The 13740-nt window shown below is 49.6% G+C and overlaps 1 protein-coding gene across 4 annotated transcripts in view; it reads right to left on the reverse strand.

The window, feature by feature from the left end:
* Nucleotides 1-13737, reverse strand: part of pex1 (peroxisomal biogenesis factor 1) — a 129340-nt gene extending 115603 nt beyond the window's left edge. For 2 of the 4 annotated variants that reach the window (XM_072509279.1, XM_072509278.1), the window contains exon 1: nt 13473-13730. In XM_072509279.1, coding sequence (XP_072365380.1) covers nt 13473-13580 — 108 coding nt within the window. In that variant the 5' untranslated portion in view covers nt 13581-13730. Of the gene's footprint in view, nt 1-12343; nt 12786-13472 lie in introns of those variants that run through there. The other 2 variants (XM_072509280.1, XM_072509281.1) reach the window with 2 other exon arrangements.
* Between the last annotated feature and the right edge of the window lie 3 nt (nt 13738-13740).

The raw sequence follows: 13740 nt of genomic DNA on the forward strand, positions 1-13740 counted from the left end.
TGCAAGCCACAATTTCATTGATACCCAAAAAAGACAAAGACTTGACGGAATGTGGATCATATCAATCCATTTCGCTGCTAAATGTGGACGTGAAAATACTCACAAAGTTCTTGGCTTAAAAGCTGGAGAGCTGTGTACCAAAAGTGGTCGCAGAGGACCAAACGGACTTTGTCAAGGGTAGGCAGCTCTCTGCGAACATCAGGCGGCTGTTGAATGTAATAATGGCCTCCTATGGGGAAAGAACACCAGAGGTGATCGTCTCCCTGGATACAGAAAAGGCCTTCAACAGAGTCGAATGGAAGTATCTCCTGGAGGTACTGGAACAGTTTGGGCTAGGAGCAGGATTCACCGCCTGGGTGAGACTCCTGTACAACGCTCCCAAGGCATTCGAACCAACACCACCAGCTCTAAATACTTCCAGTTACAAAGAGGCACAAGGCAAGGCTGCCCGCTGACCCTGCTCCTGTTCGCACTAGTAATCAAACCCCTGGCGATAGCCCTGCATGAAGCGAAAAGCTGGAGGGGCATCCAAAGAGGAGACAGAGAGCACAGAGTCTCACTCTATGCAGATGACCTGCTCCTATATTTCTGAAAGCCACAGGAAGGACTGAAAGCAATCATCCAGGTCCGGAACCGTCTCAGGTTACAAACTCAACTTGGGCAAAAGTGAGGCATTCCCAGTGAACCCAAATGGGGGAGGGACAAAGCTGGAGGGACTCCTGTTTAAAATAGCCCAAAACAGATTCCGATACCTGGGCATCCAAATAGCCAAAGACTGGACACAGATCCACAAGTTGAACCTGACTAGCCTGGTGAAGGAAGTTAAAAAGGACCTACAGAGGTGGGACATACTCCCACTCTCCCTGGCAGGAAGATCACAGATGATCAAAATGAACGTGCTGCCGAGGTTCCTCTTCTTGTTTAGATCCATACTGATCCATCCCCAAGGCCTTCTTCCAAAATGTAGACAGCGTAATTATGGCATTTGTGTGGGGGGCAAGAATCCAAGAGTCCCCAAACCAACATTGCAAAGGAGGAAAATTAAAGGAGGCCTGGCACTGCCAAATTTGCAATATTACCACTGGGTGGCAACAGTGGAAAGTGTGACGGGCTGAGAGCATAAACCCAACTCAGAGTGGGTGTGGATGGAGGAGGCCTCCTGCAAGGGAATGACCCTCCGTGCCCTAGCCACAGCAGCACTCCCATCCCCCTCGGCAAAATACACATCCAGTCCAGTGGTAGCGACCACACTGAAAATGTGTGGCCAATTAAGACAGCACTTAGACCAAGATGTCCCTCATGGCCCCCATCTGTGGTAACCACAGATTCCCGCCAGCCATGCTGGACACAAGTTTTTTAAAATGGAGACAGGACGGGGAAATGCTGACAAGTTAGGGATTTCTACAGAGGAAACAGACTAGCGACGCTGAACGAACTGATGGAGGAATGGGAGCTGCCGATAGGACAAGAAATGAGACACCTACAAATAAAACACTTCCTCCGCAGAGACAGTAGGGTATCCATGGGTCCCGGTGACCACACTATTAGAGGACCTGATGAACACGGACAGCAAAGAAGGGGGACTCTGTGGGAAAATACATGGACAGCTACTGGGCAGAGCCCGAACAACCCTGGATGAGACCAGATGGAACCGGGAACAGAAGTGGGTTGGGGACTCTGGAGCGAAGCACTGAACAGGGCCAACTCCACCTCCCCCTGCGCAAGGCTCAGCCTCATGCAGTTCAAAGTAGTGCACAGAGTACACCTGACCAGAACTCAATTGAGCAGGTTCTTTCCGGAGGTGGAGGACAAATGTGAACGGCACCAGAGGGGCCGAGCCAACCACATCCACATGTTCTGGGCTTGTCCCAAACTTGCTGGGTTCTGGACAGCCTTTTCCGAGGCAATGTTCAAGGTTGTGGGGGAGTGGGAGAAGCCATGACCGAATGTGGCAATCTTCAGAATATCAGAGCAGCCAGAGCTGCACATGGGGAAGAGGGCCGACGCCTTAGCTTTCGCTTCCCTAATCGCACGCCGGAGAATCCTGCTCGGCTGGTGATCGGCAGCACCACCCACAGATGCAGACTGGCTGGCAGACCTATTGAATTCCTCCACCTGGAGAAGATCAAATACGCCATACAAGGGTCAGAGGAAGACTTCCTTACTACATGGGGTCAATTTGTCGGCCTGATCAAAAACCTGATTGCGGCCAGCAGCAGCCAGTAGAGAACATTTATAAGGAAAAAGAGAAATACAAGGAGGAACATGGTGATGGAGGGAGCAACCCCCCTTCCACAAGACGGACACGGTCGCAGACGACGGGGGGGAGAAAAGGGGGGAGAAGAAAGGAGTGAAATGAGGAGAAGGGGGTACACCCTCCCCAGAGCGATCAAGGAGGGCATCGGGGGGGGTGGGATAGGAAGAGGATAGGGAGGATTATACGCCGATTCAGAAGGCGGCAGTCTGTAAACAGAGCAACCTAAGAAAAAGCCTTTTTGTACTGTACAATAAATGAAAATGAATGGCAATGTAAATAATTCAGAAAATGCCAATAAAAAGATCTTATAAAAAATATAAATTCCTAAGAGTAGCCTATGGGGGATAGGATGGACAGATAATGCCTAGGATAGTAGTGCGGCGGTCTAGTGAAATCCTGCAATCAAAGCTATTTATTTAATGTAAATCTAAAACAGACAATTTTGAATTCAAGCAATGTACTGCCTACGTGCTTCTCAATGTATAAATAACCTATTGTTTCTTAACTGGACAGAAAATCACTTCAGAGGCATACTCCAAGGTAGAACTTTCCCAACGAGTTGGAATAAATGATGCTTTGTATCGGAGACTCCTGAGATTATATTGTATAATAATCATCTCCCATTAAGGCAATCCATCATTATTAACTAGGATACATGAAATATTTATGATGAAGTAACAGCAACAAAGTTAAAAATACACCCACACATATTCATAATCCTATAAGAAAGTTTACTACATTGCTGTGATCATGTGGGGTTAGCATTTCAGAGCTATTCAAAATGAACTACATTCAGAAAAGCTGTGCATGCACAAATACTTGTTCACAATTATGCAAATTAGATTCATATAGCTAATTTTTTTAAACAAAAGTTTAAAAGTATTTTTATTCCGGTTCTGATTCAACTAGAGTATTACTATACCAAAAGAAAACCAAATGATGAAACATCTACCGACAGCTGGTCGAAAACTCTTGTTACAGAATGTACTTATGCCGCCATTTTTGAAATATGTAAACAGCACAACACTGAGCAAGGGATCCAATTTGATTCTAGACACAACATTACATCACTTTGAGCTTGGAAACATAGTGAGGATACGGTAGTGATTATGTCACTGGATTAGAGTCATGGACTAAAACTAGAGGACACAAGCTCAAATCTCACCATGGCAGTGATTTTTTTTCTACACTAGAAATAGGAGCCTGCTGTTCCAATCAATGAAAGGATGAACAATCTATGGCTAACTAAAGAAGTTAAAGATGACATATAATTGAAATAAATACATTACAATGCTGTGAGGTCTAGTGGTAGGCCTGAAGATTGGGAAAATTTTGGAAACCAGAAACGGACGATTTTAAAAAACAATAAAGAGGGAGAAATTAGAATGATTTCATCATAAGACCATGATACAGGAGTAGGGCGTTTGGCCTATCGAACCTGTGGCCATTACTCAATTTTCTTTTTTTTAATAAATATATTTTATTAAAGTTTTTCGATCAAACAAAAATTTCCCATTTTACAACTTTGTAATAATATATACATTGATCGTTTTTTAAAATAAATAATATGCTAACTAACGGCAACTGCCAACAACAAAATAAGAAACAACAGAAATAGTAACTAAAATAGTAACTTTGTGAAATCAAATATAAATAACTAATATATAAACAGACACATAAAACCCGAGGACCCAAATAAGCCCCCCCCCTACCTTTCCTATTTTCCCTTATCGCTCTGCGAGATAGTCGAGGAACGGTTGCCACCGCCTGGTGAACCCTTGAGCCGAACCTCTTAGTGCGTACTTTATCCGCTCCAATTTTATGAACCCTGCCATGTCATTGATCCAGGCCTCCACACCCGGGGGCTTAGCTTCTTTCCACGTAAGTAGAATCCTTCGCCGGGCTACTAGGGACGCAAAGGCCAAAACATCGGCCTCTCTCGCCTCCTGCACTCCCGGCTCATCTGCAACCCCAAATATAGCCAACCCCCAGCCTGGTTCGACCCGGACCCCCACCACCTTTGAAATCACTTTTGCCACACCCACCCAGAACCCATGCAATACCGGACAGGACCAAAACATGTGGGTGTGGTTCGCCGGGCTTCCCGCGCATCTCCCGCACCTATCCTCCGCTCCAGTCATATGCGCCCTGTGTAGAACTTTGAATTGTATCAGGCTGAGCCTGGCACACGAGGACGAAGAGTTTATCCTACTTAGGGCATCTGCCCACAGCCCCTCCTCAATCTCTTCCCCCAGCTCCTCCTCCCATTTTCCCTTCAGCTCCTCTACCATCGTCTCCCCCTCGTCTCTCATTTCCCTATATATATATCTGATACCCTACCATCACCCACCCATGCCCCCAAAATCACTCTGTCCTGGATCTCTTGCGCCGGGAGCTGCGGAAATTCCCTCACCTGTTGCCTCACAAATGCCCTCACTTGCATATAGCGAAATGCATTCCCAGGTGGCAACCCATATTTTTCTGTCAGTGCTCCCAGACTCACGAACGTCCCGTCTAAGAACAAGTCCTTCAATTTCGCAATTTCTGCTTGCTGCCAAGATTTAAATCCTCCATCTATCCTTCCCAGGACGAACCTATGGTTGTTCCTTATCGGGGACCACACTGAGGCACCCGTCACTCCCTTATGTCGTCTCCACTGCCCCCAAATTTTCAGAGTTGCCACCACCACTGGGTTTGTGGTGTATTTTTTCGGGGAGAACGGTAACGGCGCCGTCGCCAGTGCTTTTAGACTAGTTCCCCTACAGGACGCCATCTCCAGTCTTTTCCACGTCGCTCCTTCCCCTTCCCTCATCCACTTATATATCATTGACACGTTGGCGGCCCAATAATAATCACTTAGACTCGGCAGTGCCAGTCCCCCTCTGTCCCTACTGCGCTGCAGGAACCCCCTCTTTACTCTTGGGGTCTTTCCAGCCCACACAAAGCTCATAATACTCTTGTCCACCTTCTTAAAAAAGGCCTTTGTAATCAGTACAGGGAGGCACTGGAACTCAAAAAGAAACCTCGGAAGGACCACCATTTTAACCGCCTGCACCCTGCCCGCCAATGACAGGGGCGCCATGTCCCACCTCCTAAAGTCCTCTTCCATCTGCTCTACCAGTCGTGCCAAGTTAAGCTTATGCAAGGTTCCCCAGTTCCTGGCCACCTGGATCCCTAAATACCGGAAATCCCTTGTTACCCTCCTCAATGGTAAATAGTCTATTCCCCTGCCCTGTTCCCCAGGGTGCATCACAAACAGTTCACTCTTCCCCATATTCAATTTATATCCTGAAAATTCTCCAAACTCCCCAAGTGTCTGCATTATCTCAGGCATCCCCTCCACTGGGTCCGCGACATACAACAAATCATCCGTGTATAATGACACCCGATGCTCTGCTCCTCCTCTAAGTACCCCCCTCCACTTCCTAGAGCCCCTCAGCGCTATGGCCAGTGGCTCAATTGCCAACGCAAACAGTAACGGGGACATCCCTGTCTTGTACCCCTATATAGTCGGAAGTGGTCAGATCGTTGCCTATTTGTAATCACACTTGCCACCGGGGCCCTGTACAGGAGCTGAACCCATCTAATAAACCCCTCTCCTAATCCAAATCTCCTCAGTACTTCCCACAGGTAGTCCCACTCCACTCTATCAAATGCTTTCTCTGCATCCATCGCCACCACTATCTCCGCCTCCCCCTCCGGTGGGGGCATCATCATCACCCCCAGCAGCCTCCGTATATTAGCATTCAATTACCTCCCTTTAACAAACCCCGTTTGATCATCATGCACCACCCCAGGGACACAGTCCTCTATCCTCATCGCCATCACCTTGGCCAAAAGCTTGGCATCTACGTTCAAGAGGGAAATAGGCCTGTATGACCCGCACTGCAGCGGGTCTTTGTTTCTTTTCAGGATCAGCAATATCGTCGCCTCCGACATCGTCAGGGGTAGTGTCCCCCTTTCCCTAGCCTCATTAAAGGTTCTCGTCAGAAGTGGGGCCAGCAGGTCCACGTATTTCCTATAGAAGTCCACCGGGAACCCATCCGGTCCCGGGGCCTTCCCTGCCTGCATGTTCCCAATTCCTTTTACCACCTCCTCCAGCTCAATCTGCGCTCCCAGTCCTGTCATCTCCTGTTCCTCAACCTTCGGGAACTCCAGCTGGTCTAGGAAACGCATCATTCCCTCTTTCCCTTCCGGGGGTTGAGCCTTATATAGCCTCTCGTAAAATACCTTAAACACCCCGTTCACCCTCTCCGCTCCCCGTTCCATCTTTCCCTCCTCGTCTCTAACCCCTCCGATCTCTCTCGCCGCCCCCCTCTTCCTAAGTTGTTGGGCCAGCAGTCGGCTCGCCTTCTCTCCATATTCATACTGCACTCCCTGTGCCTTCCTCCATTGTGCCTCCGCCTTACCCGTGGTCAACAAGTCAAAGTCCACTTCCGGTGACGGCGGGCGGGAGGCGGCCGCACAATGGAGAGCCCCCGCTCGGGAACGGCAATTTCGGGGCTTTAAGCCCGGTCCCAGGGTCCGCGGAGGCGGCAGAAGAAGGGAGAAGGCACGGAGGAGGCACTGAGAAGACACAGGAGGGAAAAAACCCCCAAAGTAAAATGTCGAGGGTGAGCAGAAAAACGGCGGAAAAAAAACCAGCTGGAGGTCCCTCGGGGAGTGGAAAGGTCACCGCGGGGTCACCAGGAAAAATGGAGGCTGGAGCACCAGGGAAGGCCGCACTGCATACGGCTGAAGAAATAACCAAGGTGATGGCTGCGGAATTTGAAAAGCAGTTGGCGCAGATTGCGAAATGCATGGAGACGGTGAGGAAGGAGATGAGGGAGGTTTTGAGTGTGCTGGTGGAGGAGGCGGTTTCCCCGGTGAGGACGGAGGTGGCGAGCGCAGTGGCGGAGGTGCGAGAGCAAGGGAAGGCGCTGAAGGAAGTGGAGGAGACGTTATTGCAGCACGGTAATCAACTTGCCTTGATGGGGAAAGAGATGCGGAAGGTGATGGATACTAACAAGGATCTGCGAGGAAAAATGGAAGACCTGGAAAATAGATCCAGGCGACAGAACTTGAGGATTGTGGGGCTGCCTGAAGGAGTTGAAGGACCGAAGCCGACTGAGTATTTTGCCGCGATGCTGGCAAAACTACTGGGGAAGGGGGAGGACCCCTCCCGATATGAACTGGATCGGGCTCATCGGTCGTGGAGGCCTGTACCAAAGGCGTGTGAGCCGCCAAGGGCAGTGACTCTGTGCTTCCATAGGTACAGGGTGAAGGAGAAGGTCCTGAGCTGGGCCAAGCAGAAGCGGGTGGTGCAGTGGGCTGGAGCTGGTATACATGTATACTAGGACTTTACAGTGGAGCTGGCAAGGAGGCGGGCTGCCTTCAACCGGGTGAAGAGGGCACTGTACATTAGCAAGGTGCGGTGCGGCATTGTATATCCAGCGAAGCTGAGGGTGACTTACAAGCTCAGGGACTTTTATTTTGGAACGGCGGAAGCAGCGGAGGAGTTTGCGAAAGCAGAAGGACTGTGGCAGAACTGACAAACTGAGGAATGGCCATGTGTCGATGTAACCTCATGACTGTATTTTTTTTCTTCTTTTTTGTATCACTGCGCGCGGATGTAGAAATTAAAGGGGCCAAGGGGGTATATATTTGGACAAGGGAAGGGACGGGACTTTCACTCAAAATGAGTTCTTTGGGGTGTAGGTGGATAGGCGGGGTTTGTGTGCTAAAAGGGGATCTTTGGGCTTTCCTGGGGCCGGGCAAGTGGGAAAGGGACCTGGGCGGGGGCCTCCACGCTGGCCGGTGTGTGCCGGCCAGTGAACGGGAGTGAGGTGGGGGGAGGGGCTGCGGCCATCGGAGCCTGGCAGAACAGGGTCCGAGTGGTCTAGCCGGGGTGGAAAGTTGGGGAGGGGGGGAAGGAACCGAGGGTAGGGGGAGGAGTTGTACAAGAGGCAGTGGACGGGAGGAGCTGAAGACCTGGGGTGGGGGGGGTGGGAGCTGTGTAAGATTAAGGGTGACTACGGGTAATCCCGGATTTATTTTTGTCATTTGTTTATGTAAACATGCGGGTTGAGGTTTGGGGGTTGGTGGGTAGATGGGATCGTTGTTGTTATTAAGGGGACTGACATATCTTGCTGATTACTGTTTATTGTTGATGGATGTAAATGTGGGAGAAAATGTGAAAATGGAGGAGAATAAAAACATTTTTTTTTTTTTAAAAACAAGTCAAAGTCCGTGTGCAATCTCAGTCTTTCCCTGTATAGCCCTTCATCTGGAGCCTCCGCATATTGCCTATCCACCCTCAAAATCTCCCTCAACAATCTCTCCCTTTCTTTACCCTCTTGTTTCCCCTTATGGAGATCAGCTCCCCTCTAACCACCGCCTTCAGCGCCTCCCAGATCACTCCCACCTGGACCTCTCCGTCATCATTAATCTCTAGGTACATTTCAATACATCCCCTCACCCTTACACATACCCCCTCGTCCGCCAACAGTCCCATATCTAATCTCCAGAGTGGGCGCTGTTCCTTTTCCTCTCCTACTTCCAGATCTACCCAATGTGGGGCATGATCTGAAATGGCTATAGCCGAATACTCCGTTCCTGCCACCTTCGGGATCAGCGCCCTTCCCAGGACAAAGAAGTCTATCCGGGAGTACACTTTGTGGACATGGGAGAAGAAGGAAAACTCTTTACTCCTTGGCCTAGTAAATCTCCAGGGATCCACTCCTCCCATCTGCTCCATAAAGTCCTTCAGCACCTTGGCCGCTGCCGGCCTCCTCCCGTTCCTAGATCTGGACCGGTCCAGCCCTGGGTCCAGCACCGTGTTGAAGTCCCCCTCTCCCCCCCCCCCCCCCCCCCCCCCGCCCCCCATTACCAACTTTCCCATCTCCAGGTCCGGGATGCACCCCAACATACGCTTCATAAAGTTCACGTCATCCCAGTTCGGGGCATATACATTCACCAGCACCACCGCCTCACCTTGCAATCTGCCACTCACCATCACGTATCTACCCCCACTGTCCGCCACTATGTTCTTCGCCTCAAACAATACCCGTTTCCCCACCAGTATTGCCGCCCCTCTATTTTTCGCATCCAAGCCCGAGTGGAATACCTGTCCCACCCATCCTTTTCTTAATCTGACCTGATCCGCCAGTTTCAGGTGCGTCTCCTGAAGCATGACCACGTCTGCCTTTAGCTTCTTTAGGTGCGCAAGTACCCTTGCCCTCTTAATCGGCCCATTCAACCCTCTCACGTTCCACGTGATCAACCGGGTTGGGGGGCTCTTTTACCCCCCCCCCCCCTCGTCGACTAGCCATCCCCTTTTTTAGACCAGCTCCTCACCCGGTTCCCACACACCCGCTTATCCCCCCGACGGCGCCCTCCCATTCCGTAACAGCTCCCCCTTCCCCTTAGCAGCAGCGACCCAGTTAACCCCCCCCCCGCCCTGCTAGATCCCTCTCTAGCTTAGTTGCTCCCCCCATATTGCTTCCGGAAGTCAGCAAACTCTGGCTGACCTCGGCTTCCCCAGTTTACCCTTAGCCTCCCATTATGTGAGGCCCCCTCCTTCCTGCGCCCCCTTTTCCCGCCACAATTTCCATAGCGCGGGAACAAAGCCCGCGCTTCCCTCTCGGCCCCGCCCCTGATGGCACAGCTCCCTCTCTCCTTCCCCCTCCCCTTCCCCACCGGCACCCACATTTCTTCGTGTGTGTCCCACTTCGAGGGGAAAGAAAAATTTCCCCCATCTGATTCACAGTCCCTTACCACCACCTCACTACTTCATTTCAAACACTCTTTCTCCAATCTAGTCCAACTTCTCCTCTTCAATAAATGTCCACGCCTCTTCTGCCGTCTCGAAGTAGTGGTGTTTATCCTGGTATGTAACCCACAGTCTTGCCGGCTGCAACATTCCGAACTTCACTTTCCTCTTGTGGAGCACCGCCTTGGCCCGATTGAAACTCGCCCCCCTTCTCGCCACCTCCGCACTCCAATCCTGATACACGCGGATCACCGCGTTCTCCCACCTGCTGCTCCGTGTCTTTTTCGCCCATCTCAGGACCATCTCCCTGTCCTTGTAGCGGTGGAACCTCACCACTATTGCTCGAGGTATTTCTCCTGCCTTTGGTCTTCTCACGAGGACTCGATATGCTCCCTCCACTTCCAGGGGGCCCGTCGGGGCCTCAGCTCCCATTAAGGTATGAAGCATCGTGCTCACATACGCCCCAACGTCAGCTCCCTCTGCCCCTTCGGGAAGACCCAAGATTCTTAAGTTCTTCCTCCTCAAGCTATTTTCCAGGGCTTCCAGTCTCTCCATACACCTCTTATGCAGTGCCTCGTGCGTCTCAGTCTTCACCACCAAGCCCTGTATCTCGTCCTCATTTTCGGCAGCTTTTGCCTTCACTCCACGGAGCTCCATCTCTTGGGTCTTCTGCGCCTCCTTTAACCCCTCAATCGCCTGCAGCATCGGCGCCAGCACCTCCTTCTTGAGCTCCTCCACACATCGCCGGAGGAACTCCTGCTGTTCCAGGCCCCATACCAACTGGCCTCCCTCCACCGCCATCTTGCTTCTCACTTCCCTTCTTTGCCGCTGCTCCAGAGGATCCTCCACAATCTGGCCACTATTATCTCTTCTGTCCATTCACATCTGGGGGGACTCCCTTCTATGTTGCCTTACAGTGGGTTTAGCCTTCGAAAATTGCCATTGGGGCTCCCGATAAGAGCCCAAAAGTCTGTTAAAACGGGAGGTGCCGAAACGTGCGACTTAGCTGGTCATCGCCGCACCCGGAAGTCCCATTGCTCAATTTTCTTGCCTGCCCCCCCCCATAGCCTCTAACATCTTTGCCAATCAAAGTTCTAACTCATATCTTCCTCAACTCCATCTTAAATTGGAGGCCCCTTATTTTTACACTCTGCCCCTTATTTCCAGATTCTGTTACAATTATGAGGTTTAAGCTCATCACATATTTGGGACTGTACATTTAAATTTAAATAGATGAAGGAGGGTCATATGACCTGTTCTGAATTGTGCCTGACAGTAAGCCTGGGTGGTCTGAGTGTTTGAGATCAAAGGAGGGCTTAATTTGCTTTACTGAGGACATGCAAGGTATTTGTATTTGAAGACAATGGTAGCAGTCTGAGTTTACAATGAGTCTCCTAAAGTCCCAGGAAGGTGTTGTTGGTATCGGGTTCTTAACAGTTGTGTTGTAGATTGTCCATTTCCTTCTAAAGTGAAAGGGATAAAGAACAGCTAATTAGCTTTTCTACCTGGATGCAAAGTTAACTTATTGCCTGTTGCTATTGGGAAACCATTTTGAGACTAGAACACAGGCTTCCCAACAATCCAATAAAAATCACAGACAGCAACAGTTCTCTTTGGTCAGTAAAGAGGAAAGGTTGCATGGCTTTGCGAGTTACCACAGTCAGATGTGGAAGGGAGATGGCCTCAAATCAAAATAGATGCATCCTGCAGTCATCTAAGGATTCCAGGATATTTATTCTGACATGGCCAAAAGAAAAAAATTGTTAGAACAGGGTTTACTGGGTCGCTAGATTTGAAGGGCCTCTCCAAAAACTGAGGAAAGCACCTAGTGACAGTCATTCGAGTTACTACTCAGTAAAATGGGAATATCGGAACCCATTTTAAGCAGTAGCAATTTTGCTAAAAGGGCTGTAATTCTGTGGTGAATACGATGGATGATAAGTGTAAAAGGAGAATGTTCCTCCCTGTAGTTTGAAGGAGAAGCTGCACAAAAAGAAAATAGTGTTTAGTCATATACAAAGAATCTAAACATCTTTAAGCTAATAACTGGAAGTTCTAATTTATTTTTAAATGTTATCAGTCTCTATGAAGATTGTTCACAATTCACCCAAGAGGAAACATCCCCTCCAGCATCAAGCCGCCTCAGAATCTTATGTTTCAATAAGATCACCTCTCATCAATCTAAACTTTAATGATTAGAGGCCCAGCCTGCCTTTCCTCATTAGACAACCCCGAATCAGCCTAGTGAACCTTCTCTGAACTGCTTCCAATCAAAGTATATCCTATCTTAAATAAGGAGACCAAAACTGTACACTGTACTCGAGGTGCAGTCTCACCAATGTCAATGTCTCCCAGGCTGGGGTTCCTGTGATCAGGATCTGAGCTGCTGCTTTTCAGTCCGATCGCATTGAGATTCCAAACATTATCTAAAAACTGTGTTCGACTACTAAACATAGTAAATGTAATGAGGATAGATAAAAGGAGAAAATATAGCATGTGGTGTGACAGTAAGGTTAGATCATCAATGGTTGCACTGCAATTGCACATGGGTGGAAAATGCTCCCTCAGCAGGTCTGGAATCACCAAATAGTACCTTATTAAAAAAATAAGTAATCTATGAAATTGGGAACAGTAAAAAAAATTGAAACTGTTCGATTATTTGCTCGAATCTTCTGTGGAGCAGTAATTATCGTCAGATTGTCCTTCAATTTGTACTTTTCAACTCTCCTCTGCATATCTGTCCGGGTATTCTTGCCCGGCTTCTTAGAAATGCAGCACCAAGAAGGTCTTCATCACAGCACTGGAATGCAAGAAGACAAACCACACATCGTTTTTACAGCACTAGTTGTTGCGGTAAGTTTAACTGTCCATTGTGAATGTTAATGAATGGGTAGGTGGGTGTGGTGAATGGGCAGGGTGGCATGTATGGATGGGGTTGAGATCAGTGGGAGTGATTTGGGATGGGGGTCGCAGTTATAGTTACCCAGGAGTCCAATGAGGATGTTTCTGTCTGACAGTATCCTGGTAAATATCCAGGTTAGTAAATTGTAATTGTCCAAAGTCCCTTACTCTTACTGGGTGTCCCAGGGAGCATTGGGAATTGCCCATCAGAAGTTCAAACTTCGCCTGCAATTCTCACGGACGTCTGCACATCGGGACTTCCGAGAGGTCCCCTTGGGTCATACGTCCAGTCTCCCAACAAACCCAGAGACTGGTACATCTGAGCTAATGCCAACTATCCGACCTGTTCACTAATGTACTTTTCAAGAGAGGGAATCTACCGTCCTTGCCCAGTCTGGCCTTTATGTGGCTCCAGCTCCACACCAATGTGCTCAGCTGACCACTGAAACGGCTCAGAAGCGGGCACGACACATGTGCCCACTATTATCATCACCACCGCTTTTTCAGAGCTACTCGGGGTAAATGAAAACAGGAGGGGGGAGAGAAGTCGCCGGCGGTCATCACCTCCTCCAGGTGGAGCTGCGACGCTCGCTGCGATGTCAGGTGCAGGAAGCAGTCCTTGACGTTGCTGAATCTAAGCTGCACACACGCGGCGACCCCGGCTCCCAGCATTCCGCCCGGCCCCCGCGCCGGGCAACGCTCCCGCGAGCAGATTCTCGGGCCGCTTGTTCCGTTAGCCGCAAGATTCTAAAGACTCGAATTAAACCGGCGCTCTAGAGCTCGAGCAACCGCCAACTTCAGGCTCCCGAACTGACTGCGGCCTTCAAGCCTT

The sequence above is a fragment of the Scyliorhinus torazame genome, chromosome 6 (assembly GCF_047496885.1).
Source record: "Scyliorhinus torazame isolate Kashiwa2021f chromosome 6, sScyTor2.1, whole genome shotgun sequence".
NCBI classification, from domain to species: domain Eukaryota; kingdom Metazoa; phylum Chordata; class Chondrichthyes; order Carcharhiniformes; family Scyliorhinidae; genus Scyliorhinus; species Scyliorhinus torazame.